Below are 27,839 nucleotides of genomic sequence, written 5' to 3' on the forward strand. Positions count from 1 at the left end.
TTAGACCAATGCTCGTGTCACGTGTCTGCTATAAATTCGGAAATTGTACTCTCCGTTTGCACAGACATTGCAGCATCTCCCCTCAAGGTAGGCATGCACGACAAAAAGGGGTTATTATACAACAATAATTGTAATACTTATTGCTTAATATGTGTCTTTGTGTTTTTTGAATGCCGTTGGAATGGTGTAGCAGTAGCTACTTTTGAGCCTCTCCTTTCTCTTTAACATTACAAAGCCAGGAAATAAATGATGGAGGCGGGGAAAAGATGCGCCCATGGCCTTGTGTAATAATTCGCGTTTCAGTACAATTTCTGAAAATATGAAGTGTAGTTCGCTAACTAATGCATAGCACGTACAAATATTGTTTATTAAGACACGAGTTGAGCATTTAGTGAGAACAACAAGATAATGCATTATTCATTCATTAGAAGGCAAAATGTGCCGAGGTTACGTGACACAGTAGCTTGAACGATGATGCATTTTGCGGAAGACTGTTGTCAACGAATATTGTGGCTTCATGCAACATTTAGATTATGTCTTCATGAACCTAAATGGTTGTATCAATTGGTCGGTGTAAATCAAGAGTTCTGGCATAGATGACTGTACAGGAAATCTCAGAAATGTTGCTCTAGCTAGAGCTACGTGCCTCTCACCACATACTCATGATGAGTTCTTTTGATTGCGTCATAGCATTCTAGAACGTTACCGTCGAAATGATGAAAATCTAAACAAAAATATATTTTTTGCAAAATTAAGCCGAGACCACTTTTTGGGATGTTGAATTGTAATTGATACATTCACCGTTTTCATTTTGGGGATGAGATTAATGATTGAACATTAATTGTATTGTTCCAGTGATGTTCTCTCTCTCTCTGAAGGTGGAAGAAATGGCGTGGTGTGTCGCATCAATGTGCCTACTGATTAGGTTACTCTGTCTGAATTGTTGCAAATTGTATTAGTTGCTAAAATATACATACTTTAATCAAGATGTCAACCGTTTGCAAAGACAGTTACAACAGGTTTCGGCTCGGTGTCACTAAGGAGGATGGAGAGGCAGCCATCTCCAGATGATGGGATGGGCCTTTTTCATCACTGCAATGGTGAAGGTCGTATCATACTGTAAGGTCATTTGACACACCCGGCCTATTTTCCAGGAGATGCCATAAAGAGTGACTGATTCCCTGCTGCATTAGTTGCCTCGCTCATAAAACACTTATCATATTCTGGATATAAAATTATTCCTCATCTAAAAGGACAGAAAAATGGCATGTTAGAATTGTTGAAATAATTATATATTTCAAAATGAAGTGATTTCAAAGTTAAAATATGTAATGCACATCATCATCAGTAAACTGCTCTTATCTAGTTTGGCCTGCTGATATGCGCACTGTGTCAATTATCATTCTGGAAGAATAACTGCTAATGACATTGATTGCATAGGCCTAATGTAAACAAGCTGATGATGTACTGGTCAGGTCATGTGACTACAAATAAGGCCTAATCCTATTTTCCTGCTTGAAAGTGCCTGCAGCTAAGAGACTCTGACTCAATGGCCGTGTTCGAGTTAATCAAAACTGTGATGTATCATGGGAAAATTGAGACTGACTGATTTACAAATACTATTGAAAAGTTATGTATGATGCAAGTTAATCAGCCAGTCTCGACTTTCCTTTAAAGTCGTCTGCAATGTCGAACACGGCCAGTCTCTTCCTGGGTAAAAAGAGGTGGTTCCCTCAAACTCTACTCCCTCTCTCTGACCTGCTCAATGCGTTTTCCTTTTTTTTGGTATTTGATTTGTGCTGACTGAGAGTCCTCTTGATGCTGGGGTTAGCGATAGCTATCGCTGCCCCAAAGATGGCATCAGTAAATGATCACATGGATGTCGTTGTGTTTCTCTCCCCCACCTGCACAGTTCAGGCAGTCAGACAGATCACATGCTGGCAGGGTGCAGGAGGTGGGCCCTCCTTCATCGATTCACTGCAGTTTGATACAACAGTTAATTTATTCATGGCTGTTCTGCAGCTGCCTTTCCCTTCTCTGTAAGGTTTCACAGCTCTAACAGAACACAAAAGTACTTAAATGTATTGTCGCCTTGAAGATTTAGTCTGACATGACACACCAGGGTGACAACTTGATGTTCTTTTGTCAGCACAGGACAGGTGACTGGCTTATTATGCATTTAGCAGGTGTCTGGTTTTGTCCAGACAAAGCTGACTACGTTAGTCTATTACTAGGCCTTGATGGAGTGATATTTAGTGGCGTGAGTTGACTGGCTATCTGCAGTGAGGGCAGTCAAGTGACAGTAAATAGGCAAGGTGCTGAGGCTGGCTGGTCCTGAGGCTTGTAGAGGAGGACTAGATATCATACTGCTCTCTGACGACAGCTGTCCAACCATATTAGACTGATAACATTCTCAGATGAGAACCAGTAGGCTATACAGAGGTTAATTGTATGTATTTGAGATTAGCCCACATACTATAGTTTAGCTGCAGGCAATAACATCAGATTATTTCCAAACAAATCAGAATGATCTTGAAAAACATGCTTTTGACCATAAGTGGATTTCTTTTAGGTAATCATGTTTGATGTTTCATAAATACAGAAAAGGTTTGATACATTGATTTACTGAAAATAATATTCTAGATGTAGTTTTGTGTGAGACTTAATGTAGTTTATTTTCCAAAGGGGCGTGGCAGTCAGTGAGCAGGTTGAATGGTGAATACTGAGCGGTCTTCAGTCTCTAGTATCAGGGCCTGCCCCTCATGGCTCAGGTCTCAACAGTGGAAAACTACTGAGCTACAATCAGTACAAGACATGCCTGGGAATGTAGAAAATTCCAGTGAGAGGGTGTGTGTGAGGCAGCACGTTTTCATTCTCTCTCTCTGCTGAGGTTAAGACAGCTTGTAGAGGTCAACAGAGGTTACTGTGTGCTCTCTCTCTTTCTCTCCCCCTCTATGCAAATGACAACACTGGTTTATAGTATATTTGTTGTAATTACATTGTAAATATCTATTTATTATTACCTACAATTACTCAGCCTGCCTCTTGCATCATATTTGCCTGGTTGTGTCATTCTTCCTGTGTGCAGCACAGTAAATGGACGTGGTGGTATGACACAGCACTTCCTCAAAATGGCTCCCAGGCTCACCTCTGCTAACAGGAATGGTCTCCATCTGCCTCATCCCTCAACACAGCCACACACTGGTTTTTGCTTTGTTTCTTGATGCCAGCATTTTTGTGAATACCGTAGTAAAGGGCCAACTCGTTCATAAACGCTTCCATATTGAGACGCTCCCACACCGCACCCACTTTATTTTTGTCCCATTGTCTGGGACATTTTCTGCCTGAGTGGGTATCTGTATGCCCCTGGGGTGAATGACCCACTTACTACAGGCACCCTGTTTCTCCCCAGTAATTGGGTTGGTGCTGTAGCTGTGGACCATTGCCCGTCTGGGTGAGCGGAGGGGTGGACGGCTGCACCCCAACAGAGGAGTAGCCCCATAGCACTTGACTGATTGGCTAGACAGACTTGTGACAGACAACTACCATGGTGGATGTTTGAAACAAAGTAGTCATTATTGAGATGTGTTACCCCAGGCATTTTTAATAACTTGCTATGAAATATTATTGCTATGGTGGTCAATATACCTAGGGATATGACGGTCAGGTCATGGAATTTTGGATGGCGGTTATTGGTCAACCAAATGACCGCTGTCACCAGAATAGATATGACGCACATTTTATCCTCTCCTGACTGGTATGTTCTGCTGATGGGGGGGGGGGAAATCACCTAGGCAACCAAAGATTAGTTTGCTACAGCATCTTGCTTGTTTCAGAAAGGAGCAACAAAGTTGAATTAAGTTGTAGAGTCCATGTTACAGCAGACACAGAGTCAACCGCATGAATGCCCAGCTCTCCTGTTTTCAGTCAGCTGTTCTTTCCAAACACCAAAACATGTAAATATATATACAGTACACACCTACTCATTCAACGGTTTTCTTTATTTTTTTTATATTTTCTACATTGTTGAATAACAGTGAAGACATCAACACTATGCAATAACACATATGGAATCATGTAGTAACCAACGACGTGTTGAACAAATCAAAATATATTTTATACACTGCTCAAAATAATAAAGGGAACACTTAAAAAACAATGTAACTCCAAGACAATCACACTTCTGTGAAATCAAACTGTCCACTTAGGAAGCAACACTGATTGACAATAAATTGCACATGCTGTTGTGCAAATGGAATAGACAACAGGTGTAAATGATAGGCAATTAGCAAGACACCCCCAATAAAGGAGTGGTTCTGCAGGTGGTGACCACTTCTCAGTTCCTATGCTTCCTGGCTGATGTTTTGGTCACTTTTGAATGCTGGCGGTGCTTTCACTCTAGTGGTAGCATGAGACGGAGTCTACAACCCACACAAGTGGCTCAGGTAGTGCAGCTCGTCCAGGATGGCACATCAATGCGAGCTGTAGCAAGAAGGTTTGCTGTGTCTCAGCGTAGTGTCCAGACCATGGAGGCGCTACCAGGAGACAGGCCAGTACATCAGGATACATGGAGGAGGCGGTAGGAGGGCAACAACCTAGCAGCAGGACCGCTACCTCCGCTTTGTGCAAGGAGGAGCACTGCCAGAGCCCTGCAAAAGGACCTCCAGCAGACCACAAATGTGCATGTGTCTGCTCAAACGGTCAGAAACAGACTCCGAGGGTGGTATGAGGGCCCGACATCCACAGGTGGGGGTTGAGCTTACAGCCCACCACCGTGCAGGACGTTTGGCATTTGCCAGAGAACACCAAGATTGGCAAATTCGCCACTGGCGCTCTGTGCTCTTCACAGATGAAAGCAGATTCACACTGAGCACATGTGACAGACGTGACAGAGTCTGGAGACGCCGTATAGAACGTTCTGCTGCCTGCAACATCCTCCAGCATGACTGGTATGGCGGTGGGTCAGTCATGGTGTGGGGTGGCATTTCGTTGGGGGGCCGCACAGCCCTCCATGTGCTCGCCCGAGGTAGCCTGACTGCCATTATGTACTGAGATGAGATCCTCAGACCCCTTGTGAGACCATATGCTGGTGCGGTTGGCCCTGGGTTCCTCCTAATGCAAGATAATGCTAGACCTCATGTGGCTGGAGTGGGTCAGCAGTTCCTGCAAGAGGAAGGCATTGATGCTGTGGACTGGCCCGCCCTTTCCCCAGACCTGAATCCAATTGAGCACATCTGGGACATCATGTCTCCATCCACCAACGCCACGTTGCACCACAGACTGTCCAGGAGTTGGCGGATGCTTTAGTCCAGGTCTGGGAGGAGATCCCTCAGGAGACCATCCGGAGCATGCCCAGGCATTGTAGGGAGGTCCTACAGGCACGTGAAGGCCACACACACTACTGAGCCTCATTTTGACTTGTTTTAAGGACATTACATCCAAGTTGGATCAGCCTGTAGTGTGGTTTTCCACTTTAATTTTGAGTGTGACTCCAGATCCAGACCTCCATGGGTTGATAAATTTGATTTCCATTGATCATTTTTGTGTGATTTTGTTGTCAGCACATTCAACTATGTAAAGAAAAGTATTTAATAAGAATATTTCATTCATTCAGATCTAGGATGTGTTATTTTAATGTTCCCTTTATTTTTTTGAGCAGTGTATTTTAAATTCTTCAAAGTAGCCCCCCTTTACCTTGACAGCTTTGCACACTCTTGGCATTCTCTCAACCATCTTCATGAGGTAGTCACCTGGAATGCATTTCAATTAACATGTGTGCCTTGTTTGTATTTATTATGGATCCCCCATCAGCTACTCTTCCTGTGGAAAAGCAAAATGAAGGCTTTTTATACTTTTAAAAACATTACAATATATTCACAGATTTTACAATACACTGTGTGCCCTCAGGCCCCTACTCCATCACAACCACAAATCTCAGTACTAAATCCATGTGTATGTATAGTGCGTATGTTATCGTGTGTGTGTATGCATGTGTTTGTTGCTTCACAGTCCCCACTGTTCCAAAAGGTGTTTTATCTGTTTTTTGTTCTTCAGCCTAATCTCGGGAGTTGATATGCTTGAAGTCATAAACAGCGCAATGCTTGACGCACAACGAAGTGCTGCTGGCAAAACGCACGAAAGTGCTGTTTGAATGAATGTTTACGCGCCTGCTTCTGCCTACCACCGCTCAGTCAGATACTCAGATTACATGCAACGCAGGACACCCTAGATAATATCTAGTAATATCATCAACCATGTGTAGTTAACTAGTGATTATGATTGTTTTTTATAAAATATGTTTAATGCTAGCTAGCAACTTACCTTGGCTTACTGCATTCGTGTAACAGGCAGTCTCCTTGTGGAGTGCAACGAGAGAGCCAGGTCGTTATTGCGGTGGACTAGTTAACTGTAAGGTTGCAAGATTGGATCCCCCGAGCTGACAAGGTGAAAATCTATCGTTCTGCCCCTGAAATAGGCAGTTAACCCACAATTCCTAGGCCGTCATTGAATGTGTTCTTAACTGACTTGCCTAGTTAAAGATTAAATAAAGGTGTTAAATATATAAAATAAAATCGGTGTCCAGAAATACCCATTTCTGATTAATATGAACTTGAAATTGGCCCTAATTAATTGGTCAACCTCTAATCAATACCTCTCATAAATAAAAGTAGTGAAGTCAATCTCTCCTCCACTTTCAGCCAGGAAAGATTGACATGCATGTTATTATTAGCTCTGTGTACACCCAAGGGCCAACTGTAATGCCCTGATCTGAGCCAATTGCAATTTTCCTAAGTCCAATTTTCCAAAGTTCACTTGTGGAGTTTCTTTCTTAATGAGTTTGAGCCAATTAGTTGTGTAGTGACAGGGTAGAGGTGGTATAGAGAAGATGGCCCTATTTGGTAAAAGACCATGTCCATATGACAAAACTGCTCAAATAAGCAAAGAGAAATTACTTTAAGACATGAAACTGTCTCATGTGGACCGCCAATGGAATCGAAGACCCAGAGTTACCTCTGCTGCAGATGGTAAGTTCATTAGATTTCACTGCACCTTAGATTGCAGACCAAATAAATGCTTCACGGAGTTCAAGTAAGAGACATCTAAACATCAACTGTTCAGAGGAGACTGCGTGAAGCAAGCCTTCATGGTCGAATTGCTGCAAAGAAACCACTACTAAAGGACATCAATAAGAAGAGACTTGCAAGAAACACGAGCAATGGACATTAGACCGGTGGAAATCTGTCCTTTGGTCTGATGAGTCCAAAATTGAAAATGTTGGTTCCAAACACCCATGTCTTTGTGAGACAGAGTAGGTGACCGGATCTCTGCATGTGTCACGCCGTCGTTAAAGGAAGACCAAGGTGCAGAGTGGTGAGCGTACATTTTCTTTTATTTAGTAAAATGTCACCAACAAAAACAAGAAGTAACAAAAACGACCGTGACTCTTACAAGGGCTATAGTACCCCTAACAAAGACAACTTCCCACAATGACAGAAGGGAAAAGGGATGCCTAAGTATGATCCCCAATCAGAGACAACGATAGACAGCTGTCCCTGATTGAGAACCATACCTGGCCAAAACATAGAAATACAAAAACATAGAAAACAGAACATAGAATGCCTACCCAAATCACACCCTGACCAAACCAAATAGAGACATAAAAAGGCTCTCTAAGGTCAGGGCGTGACAGCATGTGTGGCTCCCGCCGTGAAGCATGGAGGAGGTGTGGGGGTGCTTTGCTGGTGACACAGTCAGTGATTTATTTAGAATTCAAGAAACAATTAACCAGCATGGCTACCACAGCATTCTGCAGCGACACGCCATCCCATCTGGTTTGCGCTTAGCGGGAGTATCATTTGTTTATCAACAGGACAATGATCCAACACACCTCCAGGCTGTGTAAGGGCTATTTGACCAAGGAGGGTGATGGAGTGCTGCATCAGATGACCTGGCCTCCACAATCACCCGACCTCAACACAATTGAGATGGTTTGGGATGAGTTGGACTGCAGAGTGATGGAAAAGCAGCCAACAAGTGCTCAGCATATGTGGGAACTCCTTCAAGACTGTTGGAAAAGCATTCCAGGTGACTACCTCAAGGTGGTTAAGAGAATGCCAAGAGTATGCAAAGCTGTAATTTTTGTTTGTTTTAATACTTTTTTGGTTACTACATGATTTCATATGTTTTTATCATATTTTTGATGTCTTCACTATTCTACAATGTAGAAAATATGAAAAACCATTGAATGAGTAGGTGTGTCTAACTTTTGACTGGTAGTGTATATATTTTTTATGCTAATGAAGATGATTTTATTTTCATGACGGTCTTCATCAATAACCATCGGTTCAACGTTATTCAATTGTACCAGCCCTAAAAATACCATGGCTCATGCTCAATCTTTTGCTTAAATGACACAATCAGAAAAACATGGGCCTACTCTTTTCGGTGTTTGGAACTTAATTTTCACCTGACGTTGTGTCAGTTTTCAGTAGAACAGGCAGAGAATTGGCTGAGTCAGAAGCAGAGGTGGATCCTATAGGCCTTTATAAACACAGTGGCCATTTGTGTGTGCTAAGAGTCACCACCATGTTGCCACCAGCCTGCGCCTGTTGAATTCCCCCACAGTTCAGCTCTTAATTGAGAGTCGTTTGACATCTTGAGGCATCCAGGACACAAGTCCGGTATTGATTGGTCCCCTCAACAAAGGACTATATTTGTCAGCCCACTTGCGTACTCTTGAGACCAAAAGAGGGGTGGTAGTACTTCAGACAATAGTACACACAGACACAATAAAAGAACCCACCAACATTTTCTTTTGTAGACCACAGCAGCCTTGACAAGACAGGTGTGAGGCTTGTCTACTCTGTTTTTCTCAAGAAACAAAATGGAGGTGATAGAACTAGTGCAGTGGACTTGATATGTGGATTGGGCCAGACTGCAGCTGAAGGGGGAGAGAGGGAAGGTGTGAACAGAATATAAAGGAGGGAGGAATGTGAGAACGCCATACTAACATGGAGCCTTCTCTGACTGCCTCTCAGCCTGCTTGCCTGTATGATGCCTGTGTGGCAAGGAGAATTGAAGATGTCATCAAGTTAGACTGTCAGGCCATCTTTTTAATGTACTTATCCAAACGTTCAATGTTACTGAATATATCAAGCTCCAGACTAGTACTTTTAATTCCCCACTGGTGCAGTGTATGGAGTTGAGGCACAGATGCCATTCATTTGTAGTCAGTGTGACCGCATTAGGTGAGGAGGATTCACTGTGAGCTTGGCCCAGTCGGCTCATTATTGGCCAGTCAATCCAGTCAGCATACGCAGTGCATTCTGGGGCTCTTTAAAAAGACCACAGGCTGGAGGAACAGGCAGATTAGGATAAGCCATCTGGGTAAATTGCGGTGCAGTGGGAGCCACACACACAGGCACAGATTATCAAGTTGTCTAATGTTGCATCAACCAGATGCAAGGGCAATCCTGTGTGTCCTTTCAAAGACAGCGCTAAGTCCTACCTTGCTGCTGCACAGCAGTCTTACATAGGACTCCATTCTCCACAGCTTGTACGCCTCTAAGGAGGTTTTGGTCTTATTGCTCATAGGAGGATACTACAGATTCTAAGCATATTCAGTAAGGTACGTGACCGTATGACACTAGTCCAATTAAATATGTAGCCTATGTAGTGTTGCATAGCTTACTACACTTAGTTAACCAGGTAAATAAATCATCTATTGAGGATATTTTTTATTTAACTAGGCAAGTCAGTTAAGAACATATTCTCATTTGCAATGATGGCCTAGGAGCAGTGGGTTAACTGCCTTGTTCATATGTTGCTTTTGCATAACTCTCACGTTATAGCCTACACCCAGACAGTTTGAAACGGGTGCTAGACATTAGACAATCCGTTGGAAAAACCTAAGCCTATTTATAGCTATTTTGAGTTCATTGTCTAAAGTGTTGCTTTGATTGGTTTGAGGTGTTTTAGCCCAAGGGCTTTGTCCACACTAGTCTAGCCTAATGCTCGGAGAGTTCAGTACTAGTTCTGTCCCGTGTATGGATTGTTTCTGTGCTTCCATTTCGGTGACCCTCAGCTCAAAGTGGAAAAGCTAATGGAGGATAACTGGGACTCCCTTCATATAGGGTCATGGCTAGAAGGGATCCAGCTTTTGTCAAATGAACATCAGATTTGACTTTTCGATAACTGATTAGGATAACTAGGTTAGGAGAATTAGGTTAAGGTTAGGGGAATGATTAGAGTTGTAAAATAAATCTACTTTTGATGTTAATTTGACAAAAGCTGGATCCCTTCTAGCCATGTCTCTAATATAGCCTATCTGTCCAGGGTCCTTCTTTGGACACTGTGTTAACAAACCTCCAGACGAGCTTCAATGCCATACAACTCTCCTTCCGTGGTCTCCACAACTGCTCTTAAATGCAAGTAAAACTAAATGCATGCTCTTCAACCGATCGCTGCCTGCCCGTCTAGCATCACTACTCTGGACGGTTCTGACTTAGAATATGTGGACAACTACAAATACCTAGGTGTCTGGTTAGACTGTAAACTCTCCTTCCAGACTGACAGTAAGCATCTCCAATCCAAAATTAAATCTAGAACCGGCTTTCTGTTTCGCAACAAAGCATCCTTCACTCACGCCGCCAAACATACCCTCGTAAAACTGACTATCCTTCTGATCCTTGACTTCAGCGACGTCATTTACAAAATAGCCTCCAACACTCTACTCAGCAAATTGGATGTAATCTTTCAGTGCCATCCGTTTTGTCACCAAAGCCCCATATACTGCCCACCACTACGACCTATATGTTCTCGTTGGCTGCCCCTCGCTTCATATTCATCGCCAAACCCACTGGCTCCAGGTCATCTATAAGTCTTTGCTAGGTAAAGCCCCACCTTATCTCAGCTCACTGGTCACCATAGCAGCACCCACCCGTAGCACAGGCTCCAGCAGGTATATTTCACTGGTCATCCCCCAAAGCCAACTCCTCCTTTGGCCGCCTTTCCTTACAGTTCTCTGCTGCCACTGACTGGAACGAATTGCAAAAATCACTGAAGCTGGAGTCTTATCTACCTCACTAACTTTAAGCATCAGCTGTCAGAGCAGCTTACCGATCATTGCACCTGTACACAGCTCATCTGTAAATAGCCCACCCAACTACCTCATCCCCATATTGTTATTTATTTTTTTGCTCCTTTGCACCCCAGTATCTCTACTTACACATTCACATTCTCTACTTACACATCTTCTGCTCACCTGTCACTCCAGTGTTAATGCTATATTGTAATTATTTTGCCACTATGGCCTATTTATTGCCTTACCTCTCTAATCTTACTATATTTGCACACACTGTATATAGATTTTTCTATTGTGTTATTGACTGTATGTTTGTTTATCCAATGTGTAACTCCGTGTTTGTCGCACTGCTTTGCTTTATCTTGTCCAGGTCTCAGTTGTAAATGAGAACTTGTTCTCAACTGGCCTACTTGGTTAAATAAAGGTGAAATAAATCAAATAAATATAAAGGGTTACAGCAAGGCTTGGTTATGGCCTAATGATTTATCCTAACTTGAGAGAAGAAACTAACCACATTTACCTTTCCTTTGAACTGGACATGGTCATGGATTGTTTTCTATACCTAAATGTTATTTTAGTCCTGTTAGATTGGACCTCCATGTGCAGCCAAAATCCCTATATGTCATCATGGCAGACTAGGACAAATCAATAGTCTCCTTTGATGGAAACAAAAAAAGTTTGTTTTTAAGTTGAAATTGGTTAATAATGGGGCTGTCATTTGGTGTCACTTATAGAGCAATACAGATTATGGTAAATATGATGCATTGATAGATCTATAGCCCAGGGCTATGACTTGTTTAAACAGCAATGTTCCTACATTGATATTCACAAGAGTTTGCCACATCAATTTCCAACAAACGTTTGCATCACTGCAAAATGATGAAGCAGGAATTTCCTGATTGTTGCATCACTGTGTTAGCCAAGGGTAGTAACTTACTGTTATGCGGTTCATCCTCCATCACGTACCTGACATTGATGTTATTGGCCAACTGTATTTTGCAAGTATTGCCTCAAAAATGTGTTCAAACCTCTCCCAACCTCATATTACCTTCAGCATTGCTAACCAACACTTTTTTTGCTAGGCTACATAATTTGGTTGAACATTTATCTTTGGCTTGCTCAAACAGTATGTAAAGACAGAGTTAAACTATAAAGCCTTATTTGTATAGTCTCATCTGTAATAACTTGCTTTGTTACAGGAAGTGTCTCATATCTATCTTGTTCACACTTGTTCACTATCTTGTTCTGCTTCCTGTGTCTCTGGCTAATGGTCATCTTCTCCCTTCCTCCACAAAAATATCTGACTCCTCTCCAGTCCTTATAGGGCTGATGAGGTTACATATTTGACTATGTTCCAACCCTCCCTCTTTTTGTTTAGTAGACATGTCTGTCTCTCTTACATAACCAATAGCCTCTCTCAGTGTCTTTAGAAACCTCAACATGCTCCTGTACAGCACAGCCACGCACTCTGTCAGAAATACCACACATGCAGCAGCTTGCCCATAAAGGCATGTGCATATGATCATAATACAGACTGTCACTGAAAACTAGGCACAACCCAAGGCTCATATTTATACGTTTCCATGCAAGTTGAGCTGAGAACAGAAAAGCATGTCTGTGTCCAATCCTCTGATTATGGGACCATTGGAGAAGTCAAAGTAGACAAATAGCCTAGTCTCCTATTAAACCAGAAGGTTAAAGTGGAAGGCTGTGTTTTATCGTTCCTTACACACCGCAGCCTCTGGAAAGTAATGAGACTGGCCTGGCACCACAGGCATTCAGGCTGGTAATACAGTGAGAGCTAACATTGCGGAGGAGAGGAGAGCTACTGATTGATATCGCCTGTGGATTCAGACAGGCTACAAGGGAGGAGCCCAAAATCCAGTGTTTGTTTCATACTGGGCTGGTTTCCCCTGGAGTCGACAAAGGAAGTCCTCTGAATAGGAAGTCTGGGCCTGTTGCTTCAGTTCCTCAACTCTCTGCTCTCTGTCTGGCATGTTAAACAGGCCTGGAGACAATGGAGCCTTCCATAGCCAAGTTAGGGACACAAATCTAGCCTACACCTCCCAGCACGAGGCCACCTAGTCATGCACTACATAGTAGAACAAGTGTTTGACTTAGCTAACTGCTGTTATGTAACTGGACAAATTAAACTTTTGCACTACTTTCTCTGCTGTTCTAGAAAAAAAGATTTGATAGCAGATTCTAGGCACTGTGCTCTGTGGGAATAGACGGCGTGGAAAGCTGTACATTTGCAAGACTTTGCTGTTTCTACAGAGAGGGACACTTGTTGCAATACGCTTCCTAATGTTTTCTAATATCTTCTTGTTTCAGGTTCACCACCACAACCCAATCAACAGCAACTATGTCAGACCTCTGTGTTGGAATCAACGGGTGGGTATTATATTCACCTCTAATATACAAATTGTTGCATATTTATCAAAAAAATGGGTTAAACACTGCCATTCAAAAAATGGGAAATGCACCAACAGAAGACATCCAGGCCCAGTTAAGACTAGTTATGTAATAATAACAGGCTATGAAGCAATATAAAGGTGCAAAGCAATTGCAAAACCTATACACTGTAAACCAGCACCACGTGTATGGTGTAAATCGCATTTGGGAGCAGCAAACAATGAACACTGAACAGACATTGGTCGTTTTCCTATGGGTATCTGTCAGCCCCCACAGAGCTTGTGGTTGTCATCGGGGGCCAGTTGCACCAGTTGGGTGTTAAAGAAGTTGGCCTTAAATGCTAGTTTGGGCATAGCTACGTCCAATTTTGGGATCAGAATTTAGTCGTAGCTAAGTCCGGCGTAAGCAATGGCCGTTCATGAGATTTGATGCTTCATAATGATGGTTGCTAGGCTGTTACCATCATCATGACAGTTCTGAACTTTGCGAGGCACGTCCCATCACTTCGCAAAGCCCACCACTATGCATGCATGTTTTATAAACCACATCTGGATGGGTCAATCAATAATTACTGTGGGAATGAATATCACGAAATGATGAAAATATTGGCATAAAGTAGGCTAATGTAAATACTTTAAAGTAACGCTGTGTGTGGTCAACTGTATTTTCATCACCGTTATGATTGGGACAGTGCCATCTCACTGCTCTGAGACAAGCATGGGGACTCGTCTTGATAAATCAATCAGATTTTTGTTTTCACTCTATCTCCATTTGGATATTTGGTGACAATTAGGCTGGGAAAATGTTAGCCGAGGTGAGTGTTCATGATGATAATCTTTAATCTAGTTTGCTCATCTAATAGTGTTATCAGAACATTTTGCTAGCATGTTATGTAGCCTACAATGGCCTAGTATAACAGGGGGATTATTTTGCTCTTCACTGGTGTCGAGGCCAAGGCTATATCCCCATGAAAAGCCTTTGACTTGTCTGCTCAATCAATGTGATTTTGTTTCACTGAATCCCCGTTATACAGTATTTGTTTATTTGATCTCTGGTTGGGCAAATAAGTGGAGGTTGCAGCTCATCTATTCGTTTGCTAATATCTGATCAGACACATTTAGCATGGTCTGTAGCATAAGTCAAGTGTAATAATTGACTCACTCATAGGCAACTCAAAAAGCCTGCAGAGGTTGGGAAATATGAACACGAGACTCGCATCCTTTTGAAAATGCCTGCTCCCTACTAGGTGTAGAATCTCCGCCCAGGCATAGCTCATAGAAGGGCTTACACCCAGGTGGTGTAACAGGTATCATTTTTAGGTCCGGCGTAGAGCACGTTTGTACCTTGGACGTAGAGTAACCGGCGCCAGAAGGTGTGGTGTTGAGGGGAGTCAGTAGTGTTAGATGGGAAGAGGAGGACAGCACTGTTAACAGATAATGAGGATTACACTGTAAACCAGCACCCCAAGGAAAGCACGCCAGCGCACATATAACACAGTCACACAACTAAGTACACACACATTTCTTCACTCACCACATGAGGTGTAAATCCTAACTCAAAACATTTTCATTTAGCATCATCTGGAATTTTTCACAGCAGTCCCAATACACAGAGGCCGGACGAGGGAATTTTACAACGTTTTTATGGGAGCAATCCCATGTCGCCCTGTGTCTGTACTGAATCCAGTCTTTCCCTCTCTGTCCAGATTTGGCCGTATTGGCCGCCTGGTCCTCAGGGCCTGCCTGCAGAAGGGAATCAAAGTCGTTGCCATCAACGATCCCTTCATCGACCTGCAGTACATGGTGAGTCTCTTTCAGTCCCTCAACCAACAGCCTTCATACAATATGGCACCCTGCCAGATCAAGCTACCTGTGTGCTTATGTGGTAGTATTTATTGTAAAAACGCACCAATATCCCCATCATGTGTAATGAACTGATAACCTTGATGTTCTCTGACATTCTCTTTCTCCACAGGTTTACATGTTCAAGTATGACTCCACCCACGGCCGTTACAAAGGTGAGGTGAGCATGGAGGACGGGAAGCTGATTGTGGACGACCACTCCATCTCCGTATTCCAGTGGTGAGTGATGACATCATCACATGTGCTCGGGCGTGCTTGCCTGTATGTGTGTGTGCGAGGGCCACTGGAACAGCGTTTCTGTACGTCTGAGTAAAGTTCCATTCTATGGGGCTAGGTTGATTTTGGGATTCAGCGTGTGTATGCCCCTTTCTCCCTGGCTCATAGAGTATTACCTCAGTGGTCTGTAATCCCGCTGGCCATTATCTCCTCAGTGTTGCTATCGGCCTTTGAGGGCTGGCGCCACCTGTCTTAAAGGAAATATTCACCCATTTTGAATGTTACTCCCAAAAGTTCCAACGGAATAGACATTTAAAATGTCATATTGTGTCTATGTAGTGTTGTAATGATGTTCAAATAGTGAAAGTACAAAAGGGAAAATAACTCAACATAAATATGGTTGTATTTACAATGGTATTTATTCTTCACTGGTTGCCCTTTTCTTGTGGCAACAGGTCACAAATCTTGCTCCTGTGATGGCACACTGTGGTATAGAGGTCGACCGATTAATCGGAATGGATGATTAATTAGGGCCGATTTCAAGTTTTCATAACAATCTGAAACAGGTATTTTTGGACACCGATTTGGCCGAATATATTTTATTTATTTATTAAAAAATGTACGCCTTTATTTAAACTAGGCAAGTCAGTTAAGAACACATTCTTATTTTCAATGACGGCCAGGGAACGGTGGGTTAACTGCCTTGTTCCTGGGCAGAATGACAGATTTTTACCTTGTCAGCTCGGGATTCAATCTTGCAACCTTACAGTTAACTAGTCCAATGCTGTAACCACCTGATTACATTGCACTCCACGAGGAGACTGCCTGTTACGTGAATGCAGTAAGCCAAGGTAAGTTGCTAGCTAGCATTAAACTTATCTTAAAAAAATCAATCAATCATAATCACTAGTTAACTACACATGGTTGTTATTACTAGTTTATCTAGCGTGTCCTGCGTTGCATATAATCGATGCGGTGCGTATTCGTGAAAAAGGACTGTCGTTGCTCCAATGTGTACCTAACCATAAACATCAATGCCTTTCTTAAAATCAATACACAGAAGTATATATTTTTAAACCTGCATATTTAGCTAAAAGAAATCCAGGTTAGCAGGCAATATTAACCAGGTGAAATTGTCACTTCTTGTGTTCATTGCACGCAGTCAGTGTATATGCAACAGTTTGGGCCGCCTAATTTGCCAGAATTTTACGTAATTATGACATAACATTGAAGGTTGTGCAATGTAACAGGAATATTTAGATTTATGGATGCCACCCATTAGATAAAATACGGAACGGTTCCGTATTTCACTGAAAGAATAAACGTCTTGTTTTCGAGATGATAGTTTCCGGATTCAACCATATTAATGACCTAAGGCTCGTATTTCTATGTGTTATAATTAAGTCTATGATTTGATAGAGCAGTCTGACTGAGCGATGGTAGGCACCAGCAGGCTCGTAAGCATTCATTCAAACAGCACTTTCATGCGTTTTGCCAGTAGCTCGTCGCTGTGCTTCAAGCATTGCGCTGTTTATGACTTCAAGCATATCAACTCCCGAGATTAGGCTGGTGTAACCGATGTGAAATGGCTAGCTAGTCAGCGGGGTGCGCGCTAATAGCGTTTCAAACGTCACTCGCTCTGAGACTTGGAGTGGTTGTTCCCCTTGCTCTGCATGGGTAACGCTGCTTCGAGGGTGGCTGTAGTCGATGTGTTCCTGGTTCGAGCCCAGGTAGGAGCGAGGAGAGGGACGGAAGCTATACTGTTACACTGGCAATACTAAAGTGCCTATAAGAACATCCAATAGTCAAAGGTTAATTAAATACAAATGGTATAGAGAGAAATGGTCCTATAATAACTACAACCTAAAACTTCTTACCTGGGAATATTGAAGACTCATGTTAAAAGGAACCACCAGCTTTCATATGTTCTCATGTTCTGAGCAAGGAACTTAAACGTTAGCTTTCTTACATGGCACATATTTCACTTTTACTTTCTTCTCCAACACTTTGTTTTTGCATTATATAAACCAAATTGAACATGTTTCATTATTTATTTGAGGCTAAATTGATTTTATTGATGTATTATATTAAGTTAAAATAAAAGTGTTCATTCGGTATTGTTGTAATTGTCATTATTACAAATAAATTGTAAAAATCGGCTGATTAATCGGTATCGGCTTTTTTTGGTCCTCTAATAATCGGCATCGGCGTTGAAAAATCATAATCGGTCGACCTCTACTGTGGTATATTAGTTTATCAAAACTGGATTTGTTTTCGAATTCTATGTGAGTCTGTGCAATCTGAGGGAAATATGTGTCTCTATGGTCATACATTTGGCAGAAGGTTAGGAAGTGCAGCTCAGTTTCCACTTCATTATTTTGTGGGCAGTGTGCACTTAGTCTGTCTTCTCTTGAGATCCAGGTCTGCCTACAGCAGCCTTTCTCAATAGCAAGGCTATGCTCACTGAGTCTGTATATAGTCAAAGCTTTCCTTAATATCTCTCTCTCCCCATTAGTATGAAGCCCCATGAGATCCCATGGGGTAACGCCGGTGCCGATTACGTCGTTGAGTCCACCGGAGTCTTCCTCAGCATTGACAAGGCCTCTGTAAGTAGCAGTACCCAGACACACAGAAGACACTGACACCCGTGTGTCCCCGTCAAGCACTGATAACTATAGCGCTCACCAAGGCCTTGCAACAGCCAAATAAGTAACCCTAATGTACTTTGTCAAAATAAACCTATGAAACTCGAAAGACTTTATCATCAGTTCTCAAGTGTATTAGGACAAGTCAGATCTAGGCACAAACATTAAATATAATGTGCATGCAAGATTTGAGACTTTCTCAATGTGTTTTCTTTTTTGTTTTCATAGTCCCACATCCAGGGTGGTGCCAAGCGGGTGGTTGTGTCTGCCCCCTCCCCCGACGCCCCCATGTTCGTCATGGGAGTCAACGAGGACAAGTACGACCCCTCCAGCATGACCATCGTCAGGTGAGTCCCTTTATTCCTGACCAATACATGCATGATCAAAGGGCGAACTCTTCACAAGAATAGTCAACCTTTAATAACGCTAGTATAATTTATTTATCTGAGTTGGTGACCTATTGTAATTCTCTCTGGTCATCCACAGTAATGCATCTTGCACGACTAACTGCCTGGCCCCCCTGGCTAAGGTCATCCACGACAACTTCGGCATCGAGGAGGCCCTCATGGTCAGTTTTTCTTCCATTAGACTATCTGTCCATGCATCTTCATGACCATCATGCAGGGAGCATCTGAATGTCTTTTTGTCCTGTGATCCATATTGACACATCCGCTGACGCTATGGAACCCATGCTCATCTTTCCCTTTTTCTCTCTCTCTCTGCTCCTCCTCTCAGACCACAGTCCACGCCTACACCGCCACCCAGAAGACAGTGGACGGCCCCTCTGCCAAGGCATGGCGCGATGGCCGTGGTGCCCACCAGAACATCATTCCTGCCTCCACCGGAGCTGCCAAGGCTGTGGGCAAGGTCATCCCTGAGCTCAACGGGTCAGTAGATGGGGTGTGTGTGTGTGTCACAGGAGGCTGTTTGGATTGACATCAAACACATGGTTTCCATGTGGTTGATGCCATTTAATTGACTCCATTCCAGCCATTATTATGAGCCATCCTCCCCTCAACAGCCTCCTGGGGTGGGTGTGTTTGCATACATTTATGTGATTGTGCCTGCTACTTATCAAAGATGCTGAATGCAAATGTGTGCTTGACGAAAAAGACTGCTTATATAAGTGCTGATGTGAGCCTTCTCTCTGTCAGCAAGCTGACTGGCATGGCCTTCCGTGTGCCCGTGGCTGACGTGTCAGTGGTGGACCTAACCTGCCGCCTGTCCCGGCCCGGCAGCTACGCTGAGATCAAGGAGGCTGTCAAGAAGGCCGCCGAAGGACCCATGAAGGGATACCTGGGGTACACTGAGGACTCTGTAAGTTAATTACAAAATATGTATGTCAACATGAAAGATGAGCACAGGTGGCAGTAGAGCTCAGTTTAACTGGCAATTATATGATGTGTTATTAGCAAGTTGTAGTTTAAAAGCAGGGCTCCTAGATTACATAGATCTCTGTATACTGCAGCTGTTCTGTTGGTGGGTTTCTCACTTTTCATATTTCCTGTCCCACCAGGTTGTGTCTTCTGACTTCATTGGAGACACCCACTCCTCCATCTTTGATGCTGGCGCCGGTATCTCTCTCAATGACAACTTTGTCAAACTCATTTCCTGGTAAGTTCCTCCCTTGGAATTAGAGTAAATATTCAATCATTCTGCATTCTAATTCTATAGTTTCTCCCCTGCTAACGCTGGACCCCTTTTTGGTTTTTCTAAGCCCTCAACTAAACTATGACTCCATCTCTGTCTGTGTTTCCCCAGGTATGACAATGAGTTCGGCTACAGCCACCGCGTCGCTGACCTGTTGCTGTACATGCATTCTAAGGAGTAACTGTCCGGCTCCAGAAAGCTGCAATGGGACCCACCCCCCTTTTACATGCACTCACACCCTCCAGTGTCACACCCCTAGTACCACCAGCCCTCCACCACTCTCTACAACACAACTTAGTCTCTGTAGTAGGCTGTGTGTACAAGTATTTGTTTTTTCCTTAATGAAAAAGTCCCACTTTGAGACTGTTTTGACTTGACAGTATGAGTTTCTGTGTCTTCCCAGAGCATTGCCGTAGATGTTTCCATACTGGCTGTTACCATGTAATATTGGTGTTAAAGATTTCCATGTTTAAGAGTCAAGTGAGAAAGACAAGCTATTGTAACTAAAAAAATAATACTTCTGTAGAATCTTTACAAATGTCTTTGTCTTGCCTTGTTGTTGTTCATGTTTCCTGTTTGCCAGTGTTATAAGAACATGTTTTCACACAATGGCAAATAAGTCGTCATCTGCATTCAAGATAATCAACAGGATGCAGAACATGAAGATGATGCATTATAAAGTGACAATTGTATGATAATGTGTTTGTAACATTACTGACAGGATTAGACTTAATTTGATGCACATTTGCATTATTTGAACATCACAGTTTGGTGAAAATTATATTGAAACAAATGTTATTCCCTAAACTTCAGTTTTAATAGCTGATGCTTTAGCCAGGCCACAGTTTTAATACTATGCTGGAACAAAAGTCTGCATACCATGTTGGTACCTAGGACCAGGAGTCAAACATGATTGATATTGAATTTGCCAATCGGGTTGTGCACATTGCACTGGATGACTTCTCAGAAAGGTTTTCTGACAGAATTTATTGGGTGTAAGGCTATGGAACTGACAGTTTCTCAGTCAAGTGTCAACTCTCCATCAAGGACATATGCATTCTGAAAGCTATCTGGAAGTCCACTATTGCAATTTAATTTATCCTGCCCTAACGGGAGTCGCAGGAGACTTCTAGTGGCAAATATTGTTGCACAATAAGGTAAACCAAATGACTGGTGGTATGTTTTCTGCATTCAACACTGTTCACATGAACAACCACAACACCCATTATTTTGGAATGTCATTATAGCATGGTTGTACATTTAAATATTAATTAGACTAGCCTAGAGTACTGCACATGGTGGACGCCTGAACTACCATAATGAGCTTTAAAGGTCCAATGTAGTCATATCTCAATATCAAATCATTTCTGGGTAAAAATTAAGTACTTTACTGTGATTGTTTCTTTTTGACCATTTTAATTTAAAACAAAGTGTTTCTTAGCAAGAGCAGACCAAAACTTCATCCCACCAAAATAAGTTGACATTTCAGGCTGTCTTTTCGAACAGCTCTTACACTAAAAGGGCATTATCATAATTTGACCGTTTTCAGAGTACTATTCCAATCTCATAGTTTGGACATATTTTTCAAACAATCACGTTTTTGACTGCACTGGGCCTTTAACTCAATGACGTTAGACTACTACATATAGTGTAGCCCTGCTGCAACCAGATGGCGCTATTATTGCTAACGTCGTTTGTTGTTGGCGAATAGCGCCTACTAGTGGATGTCCAGGCTAGCTATAGTGCTGCAAATATCCTTAAACTTATAAATTGTCATTAGTTGTATTTGTCATGTCAACGACGATGCAGGAACTATTTACTCATTGCATGAACAACAAAATCCACCGAGTTTTTAGACATTTTCATACTAAATAATCTTTGCAGAAACTGCCGAAGTCCTGCTCTGCAATTATTACGGTTAACCATGGTGACTCCGTTCTGTCGTTCCGTCTATTTGCTTTACAAGACCCTCTTTGAGTACTTGTCTTAAAACGCTAGCAAACTAGCGGAGCGATAGGATCGGAGACATCAAGGGATAGCGGAATCATTTAAAGGTAGGTTTCCGAGTCGTCACTAGTTACCACAGCCACAAAGTTATTAATTCCGCCTATTTCTACAATTTATCTTCTTAAAATCTGACTTGGAACCTTACTCAATCCACACTGCTACTCGTATGCCTAAACCTAAATTAATACTAAAACGCATTTTTATTTTATTTTAGGAATTTTCTACGATACAGGCTGTGGTAACTAGTGGACAACTAGTTTCCGTCCTTCATCCAACGAGTTAGCAAACCAGCATTAGCATCTCAATAATCCCTGTCAACCTGAGTAAATACAGGTATTTCTGAATGATTCGTGCTGATCTTCATTCAGACGTGTGTTATTTATATGCAGTTAACTTATCTAATACATTTCAATTTATAATACGAGTGGAATAAATATGTTTAGGCCTTGCACATAATCAGCCTTTTGAGTGTGCAGGAAGAGAGGACGCTAGCAAGTAACGTTGCTTTCAGATTATCTGCTCCAATGCTTCATAAATCTTAAATAACTAACGTTAGTTAGCTAATATTGTGTCAATAATTGTTGCTAGCTAATAGCTATCATGTCTTTATTCCTTCAGACTCGTTGGAGAATTCGCCAGTGTTGGACTCCCTGGCAATATGACGCTATTTCATTTCGGGAATTGCTTTGCCTTGGCTTATTTCCCCTACTTTATCACCTACAAGTGCAGTGGACTGTAAATATCAGCACCTCTCATACTATATAAACTGCATTAGATTAATTTGTTAGTTGACCCCGTACATTTAGCTACTGAACATGTATTTTTGTATGATCTGTTCACTAGCTAGTCACCCTTATTGGGCTCCCGAGTGGCGCAGCAGTCGAAGGCACGGCATCTCAGTGCAAGAGGTGTCACTACAGTCCCTGTTTCGAATCCAGGCTGTATCATATCTGGCCGTGATTGTGTGTCCCATAGGGCGGCGCACAATTGGGCCGGGGTAGGCCGTCATTGGAAATAAGAATTTGTTCTTAACTCACTTGCCAAGTAAAACATTACTATATATATATATAGTAGAGGGTGAAATGTAATCTACATGGAAATGTCAGCAGATTGAGAGGTCAGCCAATCCTCCTGCCACTCTAGGCAACCATGTTCAAACCATTCTAGTGTACAGATGAGTCTTTCTCTATCCATATTATAGATCAGAATATAATGCATTCTGGAGATGTGTTCAAGCAGGAGCTACCTACCTATTTGTACAGCTATGCAAGGTGAGCATTGACTGTCCAAACTGTCTGTTTTCTGAAAAGCAATAAAAGTATCATCATTCTGCATTGGGATGCAGACTAAAAACTGCTTGATTACTAATGTAGCCTACTAGTTATTAGTTATTACTAGTTAATATGTATCCTACTAAGGCGGCAGGTAGCCTAGTGTTTAGTAACCAAAAGGTTGCTGATTTGAATACTCGAGCCGACAAGGTGAAAATGTGCCCTTGAGTAAGCCAGTTAACCCTAATTTGCTACAGGGGCGCTGTAATAAACCCTAATTTGCTACAGGGGCGCTGTAATACTATGGCTGACCCTGTAAAACAAGACATTTCACTGCACCTATCCTGTGTATGTGACAATACAAAATAAAATGAACAATGTCTCTGTTCCAGATGCTATTTCTAGCAACTTTCTTCCCCACATGGGAGGGAGGAGCTGGTGTGTATGACTTTGTTGGTGAGTTTATGAAGGCCACGGTGGACCTAGCAGACCTTCTGGGCCTGCATCTGGTCATGTCCAGGAACGCAGGGAAGGGAGAGTACAAGATCATGGTGGCAGCGATGGGATGGTCCACAGCAGAGCTCGTTATGTCAAGGTACATTCTCTTTCTCTATCTTTCTCTGTCCCCCTGCTGTTTCTCTTTCAATCTCTTTGGGTGCATTCCAGATTCACATTCATTTCTGTGTAGATTATAGTCATTCACTACCCAAGCTCACTAGTATATTTGCCATTATGTTTATTTGCAATGCTGTCTCTTGTATTTAATCCTCTTGCCCTGTCATCCAGGTGTATACCTCTATGGGTGGGTGCTAGAGGCATTGAGTTTGACTGGAAGTACATACAGATGAGCTTCGACTCCAACATCAGCCTGGTAAGTCCCCTTGCACTGACACTTATACTGCTGAATCAAATAGACATTTATTTTGACTTCCAGTAAATACTTAGATAATGAATACTCATCAACATTACATTTCCTGTGGAGGGCTTAGAAGATGTATAGTTTCTAAGGAAATTCGGTGTCGCCTTCTAATTCAGGTGCACTATATCGCCATGGCAGCAGTGGTGTGGATGTTCACGCGGTACGACCTCCCGAAGAGCTTCCGTCTGCCTGTGACTGTACTGCTAGGGCTGTGTGTATACAAGGCCTTCCTCATGGAGTGAGTATCACGTACTTCAATGTACCCAGGGAAGGGACCTGTGGAACTGCATACTGTAGAAATGGTCATCCTCACAGAGCTGGTTTTCAGCTCATAGTGCTCATCTGTTCTGGGGAGGGAACTGAAGTGTTTCTGTACACCGCTGGAGGTCATTATAAACACTGATAGCTACAGTTGTGTAATGGTCTGGATGACCAACCCCTATTTTTCAAAAGAAACAATACATTATTGAAATGGTACTGAAAACCATAACGCCTCCAAATTCATGTCATAATCCATCGTGATTATATAATGTTAGCAACAATCAGTTACATAGTAGTCAACAATTGACATATTGGTATCAAACATAGTACACATCTACTCATTTTCTCCTCTGTCCTCTAACTTCTCTCAGGTTGTTTGTCCATGTGTTCCTGCTGGGGAGCTGGACAGTCCTCCTGGTGAAGGCGGTGCTCACTGGATCCATCTCCCTCTGTTCTCTTTTCCTCTTCGTCACACTGGTGCACAGTAACTGAGACTGGCTGCGACCCCAAACAAAGAGGGTCTTTAACACACACACACACACAGGGCCTTTCAACCAGACTTTGCCTGTAAAGATTAATTTTGTATCACACAGAAAGAGGGCAGGAATGTGAGCATTCATGGTTTGACTTTTTTAATGTTATGATACTACTTTTTTATGTATGATTTATTATTGTGCTGAATTAGTACGGTAGATTGAGTATTTATAACAAGTGGATGAAAGTGGATGCCTCTTAAGCATTGTAGTACAGTTACTAAACTACTTTGACATCTAAGCTGATGGTACAATACTGTTGTTACTCTGTGTGCTCACCTGCATTACTGCAGATATGAAAGAGATGAACTTAATCTCATTCGACATGATGAAATACAAATGTTGGTGCACTTGTCACATGACTGAAGCAGCATAATGGCGTACTTATGTTGTCGTAAGATTACATAAAACATGGTAGCAGTGGGTTATCCTACTCTATGGAAACTTAGTGAGGTGTGAGTGAATGGCCAATAAATGACTTAATATGCTACTTTTGATTGCGCACAGTGTGCTTATTACATACGATAGACAATGTTTTAATTTGATTTTGTATAGATATTTACAAAAGGCAGGAGATAGAAGTCAAATTTGTACTCAACATTGAGGTGTAGTTCGGGCTCCTAGTATGAGAGCTTTATGTGTGGTGTTGTAGGGAGATAATCAAATCACACTTGACTTGCTGTCACAACTGACCTACTGTTACTACAAACCCTATTATGTACTGTGGGGCCCAATTCTGCTGATTTCCATGGTGACTTGGTGTCTGTACAGTAGTGGGCATGTCCAGGAATGATGAATACTCTTGTGTCCAGATTCCCACACATATTTCCTTTCCAATCGGAAGAATCGACGCTCCACACCTACCACCGGAATGCCACTTCTAATTCATGCCGGAGATAATAGATTTGTTCCCCTTCTAGTTAGCCTTAAAATGACTAGTCTGGTTTGTATAGAAACCTGTTGACCAGTCTAGTCTGTATAGAAACCTGGTGTCTGCATAGAAATGTATTGAAATGTATTGACCAGTCTAGTCTGTGTAGACGCCTGTTGACCAGTCTTTATGGAAACCTGTTGACCAGTCTAGTCTGTGTAAAGACCTGTTGACCAGTTTAGTCTGTGTAAACCTGTTGACCAGTTTAGTCTGTGTAAAAACCTGTTGACCAGTCTAGTCTGTGTAAAAACCTGTTGACCAGTTTAGTCTGTGTAAAAACCTGTTGACCAGTCTAGTCTGTATATAATCCTGTTGACCAGTCTAGTCTGTGTAAAAACCTGTTGACCAGTCTAGTCTGTATATAATCCTGTTGACCAGTCTAGTCTGTGTAAAAACCTGTTGACCAGTCTAGTCTGTATATAATCCTGTTGACCAGTCTAGTCTGTATATAATCCTGTTGACCAGTCTAGTCTGTATATAATCCTGTTGACCAGTCTAGTCTGTATAGAAACTTCATGACCAGTCTAGTCTGTGTAGAAACCTGTTGTATAGTCTGTAGAAACCTGTTGACCAGTCTAGTCTGTATAGAAACCTGTTGACCAGTCTAGTCTGTATAGAAACATGTTGTCTAGTCTGTGTAGACACCCGTTGACCAGTCTAGTCTGTAGAAACCTGTTGACCAGTCTAGTCTGTGTAGACACCTGTTGACCAGTCTAGTCTGTATAGACAGACACCTGTTGACCAGTCTAGTCTGTATAGAAACATGTTGACCAGTCTAGTCTGTAGAAACCTGTTGACCAGTCTAGTCTGTATAGAAACATGTTGACCAGTTTAGTCTGTGTAGAAACCTGTTGGTTGACCAGTTTAGTCTGTATAGAAACATGTTGACCAGTCTAGTCTGTAGAAACCTGTTGACCAGTCTAGTCTGTATAGAAAAATGTTGACCAGTTTAGTCTGTGTAGAAACCTGTTGGTTGACCAGTCTAGTCTGTGTAGAAACCTGTTGACCAGTCTAGTCTGTAGAAACCTGTTGACCAGTCTAGTCTGTAGAAACCTGTTGACCAGTCAAGTCTTTACAGAAACCTGTTGACCAGTCTAGTCTGTATAGAAACCTGTTGACCAGTCTAGTCTGTAGAAACCTGTTGACCAGTCTAGTCTGTAGAAACCTGTTGACCAGTCTAGTCTGTATAGAAACATGTTGTCCAGTCTAGTCTGTGTAGACACCTGTTGACCAGTCTAGTCTGTGTAGACACCTGTTGACCAGTCTAGACTGTATAGAAACATGTTGACCAGTTTAGTCTGTGTAGAAACCTGTTGGTTGACCAGTCTAGTCTGTGTAGAAACCTGTTGACCAGTCTAGTCTGTAGAAACCTGTTGACCAGTCAAGTCTTTACAGAAACCTGTTGACCAGTCTAGTCTGTATAGAAACCTGTTGACCAGTCTAGTCTGTGGAAACCTGTTGACCAGTCTAGTCTGTGTAGAAACCTGTTGACCAGTCTAGTCTGTAGAAACCTGTTGACCAGTATAGTCTGTGTAGAAACCTGTTGACCAGTCTAGTCTGTATAGAAACCTGGTGTCTGCATAGAAATGTATTGAAATGTATTGACCAGTCTAGTCTGTATAGAAACCTGTTGACCAGTCTAGTCTGTATAGAAACATGTTGTCTAGTCTGTGTAGACACCCGTTGACCAGTCTAGTCTGTAGAAACCTGTTGACCAGTCTAGTCTGTGTAGACACCTGTTGACCAGTCTAGTCTGTATAGACAGACACCTGTTGACCAGTCTAGTCTGTATAGAAACATGTTGACCAGTCTAGTCTGTAGAAACCTGTTGACCAGTCTAGTCTGTATAGAAACATGTTGACCAGTTTAGTCTGTGTAGAAACCTGTTGGTTGACCAGTTTAGTCTGTATAGAAACATGTTGACCAGTCTAGTCTGTAGAAACCTGTTGACCAGTCTAGTCTGTATAGAAAAATGTTGACCAGTTTAGTCTGTGTAGAAACCTGTTGGTTGACCAGTCTAGTCTGTGTAGAAACCTGTTGACCAGT

The 27,839-nt window shown here is 42.3% G+C and overlaps 1 protein-coding gene and 1 pseudogene across 1 annotated transcript; both read left to right on the forward strand.

Annotated features, from left to right (window-relative positions):
• Window positions 1-8: 8 nt before the first annotated feature.
• Window positions 9-20,566, forward strand: LOC139390583 (glyceraldehyde-3-phosphate dehydrogenase-like; annotated as a pseudogene).
• A 1,017-nt stretch (window positions 20,567-21,583) lies between these two features.
• Window positions 21,584-25,351, forward strand: LOC139390587 (BOS complex subunit TMEM147-like). Its single transcript, XM_071137809.1, has 8 exons — window positions 21,584-21,925; window positions 22,093-22,211; window positions 22,497-22,613; window positions 23,080-23,149; window positions 23,542-23,744; window positions 23,936-24,020; window positions 24,185-24,306; window positions 24,701-25,351. The coding sequence occupies exons 3-8, from the start codon at window positions 22,537-22,539 to the stop codon at window positions 24,819-24,821; spliced, it is 678 nt and encodes a 225-aa protein (XP_070993910.1). The 5' UTR covers window positions 21,584-21,925; window positions 22,093-22,211; window positions 22,497-22,536; the 3' UTR covers window positions 24,822-25,351.
• Window positions 25,352-27,839: the final 2,488 nt, after the last annotated feature.

This window comes from Oncorhynchus clarkii, chromosome 3 (assembly GCF_045791955.1).
Source record: "Oncorhynchus clarkii lewisi isolate Uvic-CL-2024 chromosome 3, UVic_Ocla_1.0, whole genome shotgun sequence".
NCBI lineage: Eukaryota > Metazoa > Chordata > Actinopteri > Salmoniformes > Salmonidae > Oncorhynchus > Oncorhynchus clarkii.